The sequence below is a fragment of the Bufo bufo genome, chromosome 6 (genome assembly GCF_905171765.1).
Source record: "Bufo bufo chromosome 6, aBufBuf1.1, whole genome shotgun sequence".
Classification (NCBI taxonomy): domain Eukaryota; kingdom Metazoa; phylum Chordata; class Amphibia; order Anura; family Bufonidae; genus Bufo; species Bufo bufo.
In genome coordinates, this window is record NC_053394.1 from 277144928 (window position 1) to 277159605 (window position 14678).

Below are 14678 nucleotides of genomic sequence, written 5' to 3' on the forward strand. Positions count from 1 at the left end.
GGCCGCTCCTTCCTCAGTGCGCCTGCGCCGATGAAGTCAGCCCTACACCCGGAAGAGAGGTCTTCTCTTCCGGGTGTAGGGCTGACGTCATTGGCGCAGGCGCACTGAGGAAGGAGCGGCCAAGCGAGCGTCCTTCTCTCAGAGCGCCTGCGCCGAATGACGACTGGTACGGCGCAGGCGCGGGATTTGAGGCTGCAGGCAGGGTTAGCGAGAGGAGGAGAGCGCTCGCTGGCCCTGTCAACCAAGTGGAGGAGGGGGCGTTTTTTCAAACAGTCCGCCCAACTTGCTGGTAGTGAAGAAATTTACATATAATAAAAGTACGTTTTTTACTGTAATTACTGCACAGCCCGAGGTAAGAGGGGCATATATGGAATCTGCTTACATTAACAAATATAATAAGTCAAAAACTGAAAATTGGGGGTTGGGGGGTGACAGAAGCCCTTTAAGTGAATGGTATTAAATATGTGTATAGGGGATTATACCGGGCTTACATTGCCCATAACCATAGGGTAACTTCCTTGCTGCTTTTCTTCACAGAGTTCACAGCTTGGACTGTCATGTCTGAAGGAAGTGTCATGTCTGAGGTGGTCTACCCCCACTGATCAGCTGTTTCGAGCAGTCCAGCAGTGCCAGAAACTATACAGTGGATGGATGTATCCATCCACTGCGTAGTTTCTGGAGCTGGCATACATAGGAGCTGAGCTACAGTACCCCAGTACATCTACTACACATTGGACAGAACCTTGTACTTCTGGCTCTGTCCGCTGCTTCGTTTCTGGCACTGGTGGTTGCCTAAAACAGCCTGGTATCGGACCCCCATTGATCTGATATTCATGAGCTATCCTGAGCATAGGCCATCAATATCTGAGTAGTGGAAACCCCTTTAGTGTAGCTTGAAAGGTATACAAACACATATCTAACAATCATTGGAAAAGGCACATATATCCTTTGAAATGACAACTAGCATTGAAGAAGGTCTAGACCACATTTTTTCGCCTAAGGTCACTAATATAGTGAGACACCACAAAGAATCCAATGATAATAGATGCAGTTTGTGAACTCTATGAACTCAACATTATGTTTTTGCGTGCAGGAACATATATTTAACTATTACACAGTACATTTTTTAGTTGGTATGATCCATAACCACATCTGTAGGATCATCTAGTCTGCAAATCTTCAGCACAAATGCCAGCAGCTGGATAAGTGCAGTTTATGCTGTGACAACAGAAAAAGATATGAAAGAAAGACTTGCAAATGTGTATAGTTAAATGATTGAGCTGTAAAATATCGGTAATTGGAGAAAGTAGATATCTAGTAAATCTAAGCAATAGGGCAGTGTCTAACATAAGAGACTTTTGCCATAAAGGTAATGTGTTATTTCTAACAACAGGATGGTGTTCATGATGGCACAGGGGTTAAGCAGCCACCTATCAAGAGCCCTGCCAACACAACTAGAATCCCATCCAAGACTCCCACAGTTCCTAAGACTCCACCTACCGGTAAGGCAACAAGTTGAATATGTTTGTGAAAATCTATGTTCTGTAATATTTTCTTATTCCAGCAAACTTGCACATAATAATTCAGTAACGGGTAGACAAAGAATACAGTAAAATAAACAGCAAAAGCTTGAAACTTGTGTGCTATGGACTTCACTACCTGTAGATGGAAGGATAATAATTGAGCAGGACCTCACAGGCTTGCAGGACAGTAGTGGGAATTCGATTTTTTGGCCTGGCTGTCTATGGAACCCACATTCCAATCTTAATTTAACAGAATGTTTTTCGTTTTCATAGCTCTGAAAAGAGATCAGAGGAAGCCACCATCCACCATAAACAAAGGTGAAAGAGGTAAGAATGACCAGATATGGTGCAGTGATTATGTTGTCGTGCAGTGTGATGCCATAGCTCATGATCATCCTATGTTATATTGTGCTGTCATACTTTATAGGACTGCACAGGTTATACATAAGTGAGAGTATTTATACATGGTTTGTTACCTCAGATTTATTACAAAACTTTGCCAGTTCTAGGCGCCAGCTCCAAACAGGCCGGATCCACTCTGCAACATCATTTTACTCTCAGTGGTCAGTAGTTGCTAGTTAGAGAAGTGCCTCCTCAATTGTAAGAATTGCCCCCTTCCAAAGGACACATTCACACTGGTCGATAGCAGTGTTGCAGAAACCAGCACCATTATCACACAGTGGATTTGTGCAGTGGTTTTATCCAATGGCAGCAAAAAGTGCATGTATTTAACAAGTAGCCACAGCAGCCTCTTCCACTACCCTAGAAGTCATAGCAGCTTCCTCATACTTTTCCAGTAGTCCCAGCAGCCTCCCACCACTTCCTCAGGAATCACAGCAGGCCCCACTCGCTTCCCCAGTAGTCACAGAAACCCCATCCCACTTCCCAAAGCAGCCTCCCACCTTTTCAGTAGTCGTGGAAGTCCCTCCCATTGCTTCAGTGGTTATATTAGCCCCCCCCCCCCATTACTCGGTAGTCACAGCTGCCCCTCCCATTTCTCCAGTAGTCAAAGCAGCCCCCCACCACTTCCCAAGTAGTCAGAGCAGCCATCTCTAACTATCCTAGAAATCACAGCAGCCCCACGACTTCCCAAGTAGTCAGAGCAGCCATCTCTAACTATCCTAGAAATCACAGCAGCCCCACCACTTCCCAAGTAGTCTGAGCAGCCATCTCTAACTATCCTAGAAATCACAGCAGCCCCACCACTTCCCAAGTAGTCAGAGCAGCCATCTCTAACTATCCTAGAAATCTCAGCAGCCTCACCACTTCCCAAGTAGTCAGAGCAGCCATCTCTAACTATCCTAGAAATCACAGCAGCCCCACCACTTCCCAAGTAGTCAGAGCAGCCATCTCTAACTATCCTAGAAATCACAGCAGCCCCACCACTTCCCAAGTAGTCAGAGCAGCCATCTCTAACTATCCTAGAAATCTCAGCAGCCTCACCACTTCCCAAGTAGTCAGAGCAGTTATCTCTAACTATCCTAGAAATCACAGCAGCCCCACCACTTCCCAAGTAGTCAGAGCAGCCATCTCTAACTATCCTAGAAATCACAGCAGCCCCACCACTTCCCAAGTAGTCAGAGCAGCCATCTCTAACTATCCTAGAAATCACAGCAGCCCCACCACTTCCCAAATAGTCAGGGCAGCCATCTCTAACTATCCTAGAAATCACAGCAGCCCCACCACTTCCCAAGTAGTCAGTGCAGCCATCTCTAACTATCCTAGAAATCACAGCAGCCCCACCACTTCCCAAGTAGTCAGAGCAGCCATCTCTAACTATCCTAGAAATCACAGCAGCCCCACCACTTCCCAAGTAGTCAGAGCAGCCATCTCTAACTATCCTAGAAATCACAGCAGCCCCACCACTTCCCAAGTAGTCAGAGCAGCCATCTCTAACTATCCTAGAAATCACAGCAGCCACACCACTTCCCAAGTAGTCAGAGCAGCCATCTCTAACTATCCTAGAAATCACAGCAGCCCCACCACTTCCCAAGTAGTCAGTGCAGCCATCTCTAACTATCCTAGAAATCACAGCAGCCCCACCACTTCCCAAGTAGTCAGAGCAGCCATCTCTAACTATCCTAGAAATCACAGCAGCCCCACCACTTCCCAAGTAGTCAGAGCAGCCATCTCTAACTATCCTAGAAATCACAGCAGCCCCACCACTTCCCAAGTAGTCAGAGCAGCCATCTCTAACTATCCTAGAAATCACAGCAGCCACACCACTTCCCAAGTAGTCAGAGCAGCCATCTCTAACTATCCTAGAAATCACAGCAGCCCCTCCACTTCCCAAGTAGTCAGAGCAGCCATCTCTAACTATCCTAGAAATCACAGCAGCCCCACCACTTCCCAAGTAGTCAGAGCAGCCATCTCTAACTATCCTAGAAATCACAGCAGCCCCACCACTTCCCAAGTAGTCAGAGCAGCCATCTCTAACTATCCTAGAAATCACAGCAGCCCCACCACTTCCCAAGTAGTCAGAGCAGCCATCTCTAACTATCCTAGAAATCACAGCAGCCACACCACTTCCCAAGTAGTCAGAGCAGCCATCTCTAACTATCCTAGAAATCACAGCAGCCCCTCCACTTCCCTAAGAGTTACAGCAATCCCCCTTCCCCAATGAGTGACAGCATCCAGCTCCATGTATTAAGTATCAGGGGGTCACCCTGGTAACTGGGTTTTGTCCAGCCCCGTGTTACATATATTTTATGTGTATGCTTTATAATGGTAATATATGCAGTGCTAACATAACAAAATCTCTCATTTTCACTTAGCTGAATCTCCAAAATCTGGTGAAAGAAGTGGATACAGTAGTCCTGGATCGCCTAGTACACCAACAAACCGTTCCCGCACACCCTCATCAAATATGCCGCCTAACCGGGAGCCCAAAAAGGTCGCCGTTGTGCGTACTCCTCCCAAATCTCCTGCCTCTATCAAGAGTCGCCTACAGCCGCTTCCAAGCCCGGTAGCACTCCCAGACCTGAAAAATATAAAATCTAAGATTGGCTCAATTGACAACATTCGGCACCAGCCAGGAGGTGGCAAGGTATCTGAGCAGTATTATTACCTAGAGAAAAGCTATAGCTGGGTGGAGGTGTGGAAAGGAGATAGATAAGGAGAGGGGGTAGGAGAGAATTATTTTAAAGACGCATTGTTCCAAGATTTCTCATGACTCAATGTCTCTTTACTTTTCCCGGCATCACATCACATTTCCATATACTTCCACACTTCATTGCATTCATCCATTTACCTGCTGTCTTACATCTGCTGCCCCATTTTTGGTTTCCCACCCGCACCAACCTCGTTCCTCCCATAGGTGCAGATCGTCCACAAGAAAGTCGATCTGAGTAATGTCCAGTCAAAGTGTGGCTCCAAGGAGAACTTGAAGCATGTCGCTGGGGGAGGAGCAGTGAGTGAAATCCTCTGTGTGCAGAGACACAAGCACCCAATGCCCAACACACCAAGATACAAACTGCCGTAGACACTGCACATCACTCCTTTGCACTGCTTGCATGTTGGCCTCTGATTTACTCATTCCAGCTGCTTGCACCACACATTGTAGGCTATGTTCACACTACGCTTCTCTTTTAAAATCAGAAACCAGCACTAGTAAGTAGCTGCAATATATATTTTTACCATTGTCCTCTATGGATATGGAAATAAGGTATGGTACAGTAATGGTAGTGTGAACAGAACCTTACTAACATTTTACCACAAGGAGGTTATGCTCTACTATATAAGAATTATCTGTACTGAAACATAATTCTACTAATCGAATCGATTTTAGAAAAAATATAAAAATGTAATAAATTATACTACCTAAATTTATCCAGTGTGCTCTAGTAACGTCTTATGGTAAATGACAGTCGTTTACTGTGAGAGTTATTTATAGAAAATGTATAAATAATATAGAAGTAATAATACTGTACATCCTACCACTAGATCATAAGTAATAATTATATTTTATGTTTCATATGTACAGCCCCATGGAACGAATGGTGCTTTAACAATAAGTAATAATAATAATAATGTTTATAATGATTCTAGTCTTCAGGCTTTACACACCACAGATGTTTTCTGCAAATCAGCTTTTCTTATCATTTGCAAAGTTCAAATTTGATTGATTCCGCTTTTGCATGCATAAAATGTGCCATGCATATATTTTTTATCTCCTTCAGACAACTTTAACTTAGTATGTTCCTTCTTTCAACTTTTACCAACTATATTAAAAGGGTTTTCCAAGATTTTTATACTGATGACCTATCCTATCTGATCAGTGGGGGTCCCGGGTTTGGAGAAGGCAGCGGCGCTCGCAGGAACGCGGCTGCCTTCTCGCAGGAACCCGGCTGCCTTCTCGCAGGAACGCGGCTGCCTTCTCGCAGGAACGTCGCTGCCTTCTCGCAGGAACGCCGCTGCCTTCTCGCAGTTTATCAAGCACAGCGCTGTACATTGCATAGCTCAGTTCCATTCACTTGAACGAGGATGAGCTGTGCCTAGGCCATATGATTGATGAACATGACGTCACATGGCCTAGGAAAAGCTGAGAGAAGGCTGCGGCACTACTGTGAGCGCCGCTGCCTTCTCGAACAGCTGATCCGTGGGAGTCCCGGGTGTCGCATCTCCACCTATCAGATACTGATGACCTATCCTGAGGATAGGTCATCAATAAAGAAAAATCTCAGAAAACCCCTTTAATATAATTAAAGCTTCAAAAGGGCAATAATTTTTAAAAAACTGAATGAAGGTGGGAACACACAGACTATTAGATTTTGCTTATGAATATACAATTCTGTTTTTACTACTTATTTTTTAACTTAGCACAGGCCGCGTTCACATCTGCAGCAAGCTGATCTGGTGCAAATGCCGATTGTCGGCCGGACCAAAAACCATTGCAGTCAGTCAGTGGGGATCTGGAAGTGAACTATAGCATCCGGATCCAGTGAAATCCGGCAGGCTGCTTTCTGCCGGAACCGACTGGATCTGCATTGCAGATGTGAACACGGCCCATAGTGTTTTGGTCTGTTAAAGATGAGTGACAATATAGACATCATTATAGCTTCCAAAGGCTGTTGTGCAGCCTTTCCAGACTCCTCGGTGGCTGTGTAATGTAGCAGATTGACCATTTAGGACCCTTAGGTCCCATTGTAATGGCGGCCATATTGGATGTCTTAAAACAGATATAACTCAAATCATCTTGACAGAACTAGTCAAGTACTTATATGTCCATATGTGTTTGAGAAAATGTTCTTTAATGATTACTTGAGAAATTCTTCTTCCACTCTGACACTAGAATATAAATTCTTACGTCACTCTGATGACTTTTAACCTCTTGCTTGAGGTGCTTCTAAATTGCATCTTTATTAAAGGGAATCTATCACCAGCGACCTCCCTATCCAACTATTTGCATAGACACATAGCTGTGGTTCATCTGATTAAAATACAATTTTTCTTTTATGGTTCTGAGGCTCCGTTTCCGAGTTAGGGGTCATGCACATGACCGTGGTTGTTGTCCGTATCCAATCCGCATTTTTCGCAGATCAGATGCGGACCCATTCACTTCAGCGGGGCACACCCGTGTGCTGTCCGCATCCGTAACTCTGTTCCGCGGCCCCGCAAAAAAATAGAACATGTCCTATTCTTGTCTGTTTTGCGGTGAAAAAGAATGTCTCCAGGCTCTCTGCCGGTATCCGTGTTTTGCGGATGCACAGTTTGTGGACTGAAAACTGCTACAGCCATGTGCATGAGCCCTTATGATACTTTTTCTTAATATGAAAATTAGGCCTTTGGTGCATTGAGGGTGTCACCATTGCTCCACTCCTTTCTGTGGAAAGCCCCTCCCTGGCTGCTTTGATTGACAGGGCCAAGCAGTAGCAAAACAGGGAGGGAGGGGCTGGTCACAGAAATGAGTGGAGCTTGAGTGCAACAAGAGCAGTGGTGACCCCTCATTGCACCAAAAGCCTAATTTGCATATTAGGAAAAAGTATCATAACTCGGGAACATAGCCTCGGATCAACAAAAGAAGAACAACATTTAATCAGGAGAGCCACAGCTATGTGTCTATGCAAACAGTTAGATAGCGAGGTCGCTGGTGACAGATTCCCTTTAAATAGACATTTTGGGGGCGGAACCATAGTTATCATGGAATATAGCTTCCTTTACTTATGTTCTGCATGCTTCTCTCTCAAAATGGCTTCCTCCAATACTTAGAATGCTGCCATACGTTGTGGCTGTGCTGCATTTATGGTGGGTGGTTTTTGCAACAACTTACTTGCATTTATGGTGTGTTTTCTTCCAGCAAAACTTAATCATATTTATTAAAAAATAGAGTTACATTAAGGTAATTTAGGTCTGCTGTCTCCACTGTATAGGTGCAGATAACACACAAACCAGTCGATCTGAAACATGTGACTTCCAAGTGTGGATCCATGTCAAACATCCACCACAGGCCAGGTAAATCCTCCTATGATATTTTAAGGGTTAAAACGTCCTTTTGGGACACCTGTATGTTACAAAGGAGGTCTGAGGTAGTGCTGGGCCTGGCGGTGAGCCTTAAAGGGGTTGTTTCACTACAGCAAATGGCATTTATTATGTAGAGAAAGTCAATACAAGGCACTTACTAATGGATTGTGATTGTCTTCATTGCCTGCTTTGCTGGGTTCATTCGTTTTTCTATTACATTATACACTGCTCGTATCCAGGGGTTATGACCACCCTGTATTCCAGCAGCGGTGGACGTGCCTGCACACTATAGGAAAAAACACTGGCCACCAGAGAGCCTGCCTCCTTTTCCTATAGTGTGCAAGCACGGCCACCACTGCTGGATTATAGGGTGGTCATAAACGAGCAGTGTATAATGCGATGGAAAAAAATTAATCAAGCCAGCAAAGGAGGCAATATGGATAATCATGATACATTAGTAAGTGCCTGGTATTAACTTTGCCTGCATGAAAAGTGCCACTTGCTGAAGAGAGACAACCCCTTTAAGAACAGAAGCTCTGGGTAACCTCTGCAGAGGAGTGGCCACCATGTGAATTTGCAGTGGCTTCACACTCCTCCCATGTTGTAAAGTATCATGCTATTGTTTTTACCTAACCTGTGACCTTCATCCTTCTAACACAGGCGGAGGAAACATAGAAGTGAAATCCGAGAAACTGGACTTTAAAGAAAAGGTTTCGTCCAAGATTGGATCACTGGACAATGTCACTCACACGCCCGGTGGAGGAAACAAGAAGGTATAAAGTGTCACCTGAATACTGGTTGACAGGAAACCTGGGTTGTAAAAAAATGGCCATTATTATCCCCCTTCATGAATACTGTTCCCGTTAAGTTGTCCACTCTGGAAATTGAAGAGTTAAACATTTCACGCACATTTCAGACAGATAAGGGTGGGTTCACATCAGCATTATGGATTCCGTTTCTGTTTTCCGTTATAACATGGTTATAACGGAAAATAACGGAATCCATAAGACGGAAGTCAAAACGGAAGCCTTTAAGAGGCATTCTGATTTGATCCTTCATAATACAAGTCTATGGGCAGCATAACGGATCCGTCCTGGTTTCCACTATGCAGGACTGGACTCCTGCATAATGGAAACAAGGACGGATCCGTTATGCTGCCGATAGAGGCCTCATGCACACGAACGTATTTTGTTTCCGAGTCCGTTCCGTTTTTTTTGCGGATAGGATGCAGACCCATTCATTTCAATGGGTCCGCAAAGAATGCGAACAGCACACCGTTGGCTGTCCGCATCCGTATGTCCGTTCCGTAGCCCCGCAAAAAAAATATAACATGTCCTATTCTTGTCCGTTTTAGGCATTGTTACAATAGATCCGCAAACACATACGGTCGTGTGCATGTAGCCCAACGCTGATATTGGGCCTGAATGTTGTTTTAACTCTTTCCTTTCCATAGGGCACAGCTTAGAGGGAATACCACATCTAAAAATACAGGAATGACCAAGGTGTAAACCCCTGATGTGAGCCTAACTGCAATGTGGGCACTGGCACCCTAGAAGACACCTGCTCCCATTATTCTGATGTTTGCATGCTGGAGGTTTATGTTCACATGTTTCCCTCTTTGCTAGTACCAGAACTTCCAAAGGGTGGTACCGTGGGTTAACACACATGACCTACACTTGGGATATTGGTGAGGTTCCTCAGAATAGGCCATCAATATCAGATCTGAAGAGGTCTGACTCCCGGCACCCCCGCCAATCAGCTGTTTGAATTGATAGCGGCTACTCCCTCTTCAAAATTACCTATGCTTTGTCTCCTTTGTATTTGAATGGGATGTAGCAGTTGTAATTACACTGTGCCACCTCTACAAAGGAGATGACGTGCAGTTCATTTTGAAGAGGAAGTTGTTCTTGCACAAGCGCTTCTACCCCTTAAAACATCTGTTCGGCAGCGGTGCCAGGAGATAGACCTCTACTGATCTGATATCGATAATATCATCCATATTAACCCACTCCACAACCCCTTTAAGGGTTTGTTCACACAGACAAACTTTTCTCCTGCGCAAAAAAACTAGGCTGATCCGCAAACAAATGCTAGATATTTTAGCCCTTTCCCATTGACTTCATTAGGGAATGCAGATAAAATTTGCTTCAAAGACATAACCTGCCACTTGTGAAGTGGATTCGAAATCGTGGATGAAAAAACCCCCATCATGAGCACATGGTGGCATTTTTCCCAGAGAAGTCAATGGAAAGCTGTTGGTGCTTTGACTGCAGATTACACTGCAGAAAACTGTCGCTTAGGCTGGGTTCACATCACGTTTTCTGTTTAATGTATACAAAAAAACGTATACGTTAAACAGATGCCTCAGACTAAGGCATGCGTTCACCATAGAGTTCCATTGGGAAAAAAAAGTATACATTTTTCTACCATTGTAAAAAAAATGTATACTTTTTTTTACAGGACTGTGCAGGATACAAGAACGTAGTGTAATCCTTTTATTTTCTAACGTATATGTCAAACGGAGACTAAACGTGACGTGAACCCACCCTTACTGCAGCTGATTTTGTCCGTGTGAACATACCTGAAGGGAATGCCACAGGTGACGTATACACTGCAGATTTTCTGCACGGACAGTATGCAGCATATAGCATTTTTTACGGGTCGGATGTGGACCCATTCACTTCAGTGGGGCTGTAAAAGATGCAGACAGCCTTCCATGTTTTTTATTTTGTTAGCCTTCCGTGTGCTGTCCGCATCCGTATGTGCTTCCGTGGCATCCGCAAAATTATAGAACATGTCCTATTCTTGTCCGTATTACGGACAAAGATAGGACTGTTTTATTATGGCTGTATGTTCTGCAAAATGCGGAATGCACACAGCCGGTATCCATGTTTTGCAGACCGCAAAACAGCCAATGGTTGTGTGCATGAGCTCACACTTGGCAGAACATTTCTGCAACAGAATCTCCACATAACATGGCCTGTGGTGCTAATTTTAAATCCAGGCAGTGAAATCTGTGGCAAACCTGCATTCACACTATGAATTCCACAGCAAAATTGACATTATTTGGCGTGGAATTTGTCAGTGCAGAATTTTGGCAGATATGCCACTGAAAATCCACAGCAGACCCGCCCTGTGTAGAGACTTACCCTAGACGCACGGGCCACACAGCGTGGCCTTGTAGTGGCAGTGGTGCGGTGAGAACTGCGTGGTTATCCAAACCGTGTCGGTATTCAGGTACATCATTTAAAACTGATTGGTTATTCACTGTGCTTGGTTAATGGCTGCACTGTTTTGTGGGATAACACATGGCCATTAACGGTTCACAGTGAAAACGGATGATGAGTTACTTGAATACTGGTGTGGTTCTCGCCAAAACACAGCTGCTACTCGACAAACGCCCAGTGCCTGTACCCATACAGTGATCCTTCAATATACAATGGCCTCAATATTTTCAACATACAATGCCTCAGACTCAGATCCAACCAATCAAGGCCCCTTCTCTGGTAAAACAGCTGTATTCGTTTTATCGGTCTTAGTTATCTGCTTATTTCTCTTAAATCTTAATTTTCTCTTATCTTGGATGACATTTTGGGGCTTTGGAACCGATTACTCAACATACAATGGTTGTCCTGGAACCAATTAATATTGTATCTTGAGGGACCACTGTATAATGCTAAAGAGGACCTACTATAATCCAGGTATCAGCAACCTCTGGCACTCCAGCTGTTCAGAAACTACAATTCCTAGAATGCTTTATTCTCTTCTGTGGGAGTTAGAAGAATAACTGAGCATGTTTGCACGCTAGGAGTTGTAGCTTCACAGCAGCTGGACTGTCGAAGGTTGCTGATTCCTGCTATAATCAGTCACAACATTAGGGCTCATGCACACGGCCGTTGCTCGGCTGTTCAGTGCATTGTGGACCGCAATTTGCAGTCCTCAATGCACGGCCAACAACTGCGTGGATTCCGAAGACAGATCCAGACTCATTCAACTTGAATGGATCCGTGATCCGTCCGCACCTCAAAAAAGTTGTGCATGCACTACTTTTTTGCGGTGCGGAGGCACGGAGAAAAACCCCACTGAAGCACTCGGTAGTGCTTCCATGCGATTCCCTGCCTCCGTTCCGCACCAGAATGGGTGAATGGGTCCTCATCCGTGATGCAGTGATGTTTGCGGGCTGCAATATGGGCCCGGCCAGCACTCGTTCGTGTGCATAAGAAATTACATAGATTCTTGGAGGGACAGTTATGGTCTTTTCTTGCCCCGGCTCAGTTTTCCTACACAATGTGATTAACCTGTCTTCAGGTGATGATGCTTCTTACAAGTGTTTTCTTCTAGATTTGTGGAGCAGGCTCTGCCATTGTAAGTATAGGCCTGGGTTTGTGCTCCATCATCCTTTTCCACTCTTCTTTCCCTGTAGATCCATTTGTTGGGTCTGCATTGAACTTGATGGACCTATGTCTTTTTTCAACTGTATTAACTACGTAACTATGTGCACCATACACTTGATTTCGCGTTTTGCTATGCACTTTTTCTGGAGAACACTTCTGAAAACTCTGCTTCTCTTGCTCACTGTTGATAACATGCCTAAGGCTGCATTCACATTTTCGTTTTGGAGATTCGGCAGTCTGATCCGGCGCAAATGCCAACCAAAAAACTTGCATGCAACGGTGTTTGTCTAGCCTAAACCCGGTATTTATACCAGAAATCGGTTGGATCACCGCCGGACAATGGGGATCTGGCAGGCTGCTCTGGAATAGCCAGAACAGCCTGCAGGATCTCCAAACAGAGATGTGAACGAGGCCTTAGTTTCCATACTCTGCAAGACGGGTCTCTTTTTCTTCTGTCTCAAACTGTCACGTCTCTGGCACTTTTCTTGGATTTTCAATTCTTCAGCCACTGTTACTGACTTGTTGCCTTTCTCTCTCACAAACAACTTCCCACCCTGCTAACTGGGCTCAAACATTGCTTTTAACATTAAATAGCTGAAGTATCGTCGGTTAGCAAATTGTTTTAATTTCTTTATTAATAAAAATGTAATAATAAGCAACAATATTAATCCCCAGATCACCATACAAATTCCTTAACCTCACCAACCCAAAAGGTCCTAAAAGAGAAGTAGGGCATAGCGGCATGATCTTTTTCAAGATCATTCAGATGGGTTAACTATCACTTCCACATAGAATGAAATCTGGCCTACCTGACCCTGGATCTTAAAAAAACTACACCTTTCAAACAGTAGGACTTTCCAATTTCTTGGTGATTCTCTAGAGAACCTTGTTTTCACAATTTTTTTAATTGAGCAATAGAGACAAACAGTAACACAAATTCAAAGTATGCCTTGCCTTTTATACCAGCAGAATAGTTAGAAGATGAGGTCTCCATTAGAAACATCTCCATCGCACATGCAGGTCATAACCAGTACGGCAGACCAAAGATTTTAGCATACAATGAATGATTTTATTATATATTTAGTGGTGAATTACTCTTTACACTAAATAAACCTGTTATCTTATACATTTCATATGGGCCATTGTTTCACTATTACCATCATTTTCCAAACTCAGGGGGAAATCTCTTACATTGCTGTTAGACATGGATTATTGTCAGATCAAATAAGATTCAGCAAATTAACCCCTATTTGGTCTGTAGGATTGTGGCCCGACTGTGTGCTGGCAATTAATACAGGTCATTTAAAGTCTGAGATAATTTTTGACTATCTGAATCTTTATATTTGCTGCCTTATAGATGGCACTTACCCGAAGCCACCACAAGGGGGAGCTTATTAGCTTACTGCATGTGACTTACACACTAAACGTTACTCTCCCTCTAGTAGAGATGTAGGGATTTGGATCTCTGACTCAATTAATCAGTACAGAATGTTGGACCCAATAACAATAATATTCTCTATATTGAGACATACCATAACATGAAGAACAGTGGCAAGTCTCAACTGTTCCACAGCGGTATCTGATGTGCTGCTCTAGGTATAGACATGTATGCAATAAGGCCAGGAGCCAGGACCATGTGTTGTCGTGAGACGCTGCCCCCACTGTCACATGTATATATTAACTGTGCTTTTTACACATACCTCCAGAGATTTGGACTCTGTGGGATAATAAACAGGATGTGGATTACTGACAGAGGGAAGGCAATCACTGATGCATACCACACTCCTTCATATCTGCAATGTCTCTGTGGGTACCTGCACGTTGTGGAGTACACGTTTTTTGGATGCCCGCGCAGAAAAAAAGAAATGTTGTACATTTATCAGCAAAGTGTATGAGATTGAACAAATCTCCTATACAGTTTACAGATTTGTTTCTGCTTGGAAATTGACCTGCATTGCAGATTTCCAAATACTCATATTTGCATTTTTAGCGGCACATTTTACCTTTTTATCTAATGAAGGGTGAGATATGTGGCAAAAACAACTCTGCGCTAAAAATTGCAGATAGAAATTGCAGTTTTTGATGTGGTTTGGGTGCAGAAACGAACAGAAATCAGCAAGGAAATTCGTATGGACCTTCTGGAAGTTCAACCACCCCCGTGTGCAGGTACCCTATAGCTGGTTTCCGCACTTAACCCTCTGCTTACGCCGCACATCTCATGGCATACTAGTCCTTCCTTCTCTCCTCATATATTTGTAACCAGTCCTCAACCTCATCCTTCCCCAAATCATCTTATCACCTT

At 44.0% G+C, this 14678-nt stretch overlaps 1 protein-coding gene across 11 annotated transcripts in view; it reads left to right on the forward strand.

Moving 5' to 3' along the window:
- LOC121005866 (microtubule-associated protein tau-like) overlaps positions 1–14678 on the forward strand; it is a 70398-nt gene that overhangs the window by 53880 nt on the left and 1840 nt on the right. For 8 of the 11 annotated variants that reach the window (XM_040438668.1, XM_040438671.1, XM_040438667.1 and 5 more), the window contains 6 exons: positions 1394–1502; positions 1797–1850; positions 4298–4569; positions 4840–4932; positions 7892–7973; positions 8643–8755. In XM_040438668.1, coding sequence (XP_040294602.1) covers positions 1394–1502; positions 1797–1850; positions 4298–4569; positions 4840–4932; positions 7892–7973; positions 8643–8755 — 723 coding nt within the window. Of the gene's footprint in view, positions 1–1393; positions 1503–1796; positions 1851–4297; positions 4570–4839; positions 4933–7891; positions 7974–8642; positions 8756–12323; positions 12348–14678 lie in introns of all 11 variants that reach the window. The other 3 variants (XM_040438673.1, XM_040438676.1, XM_040438675.1) reach the window with 3 other exon arrangements.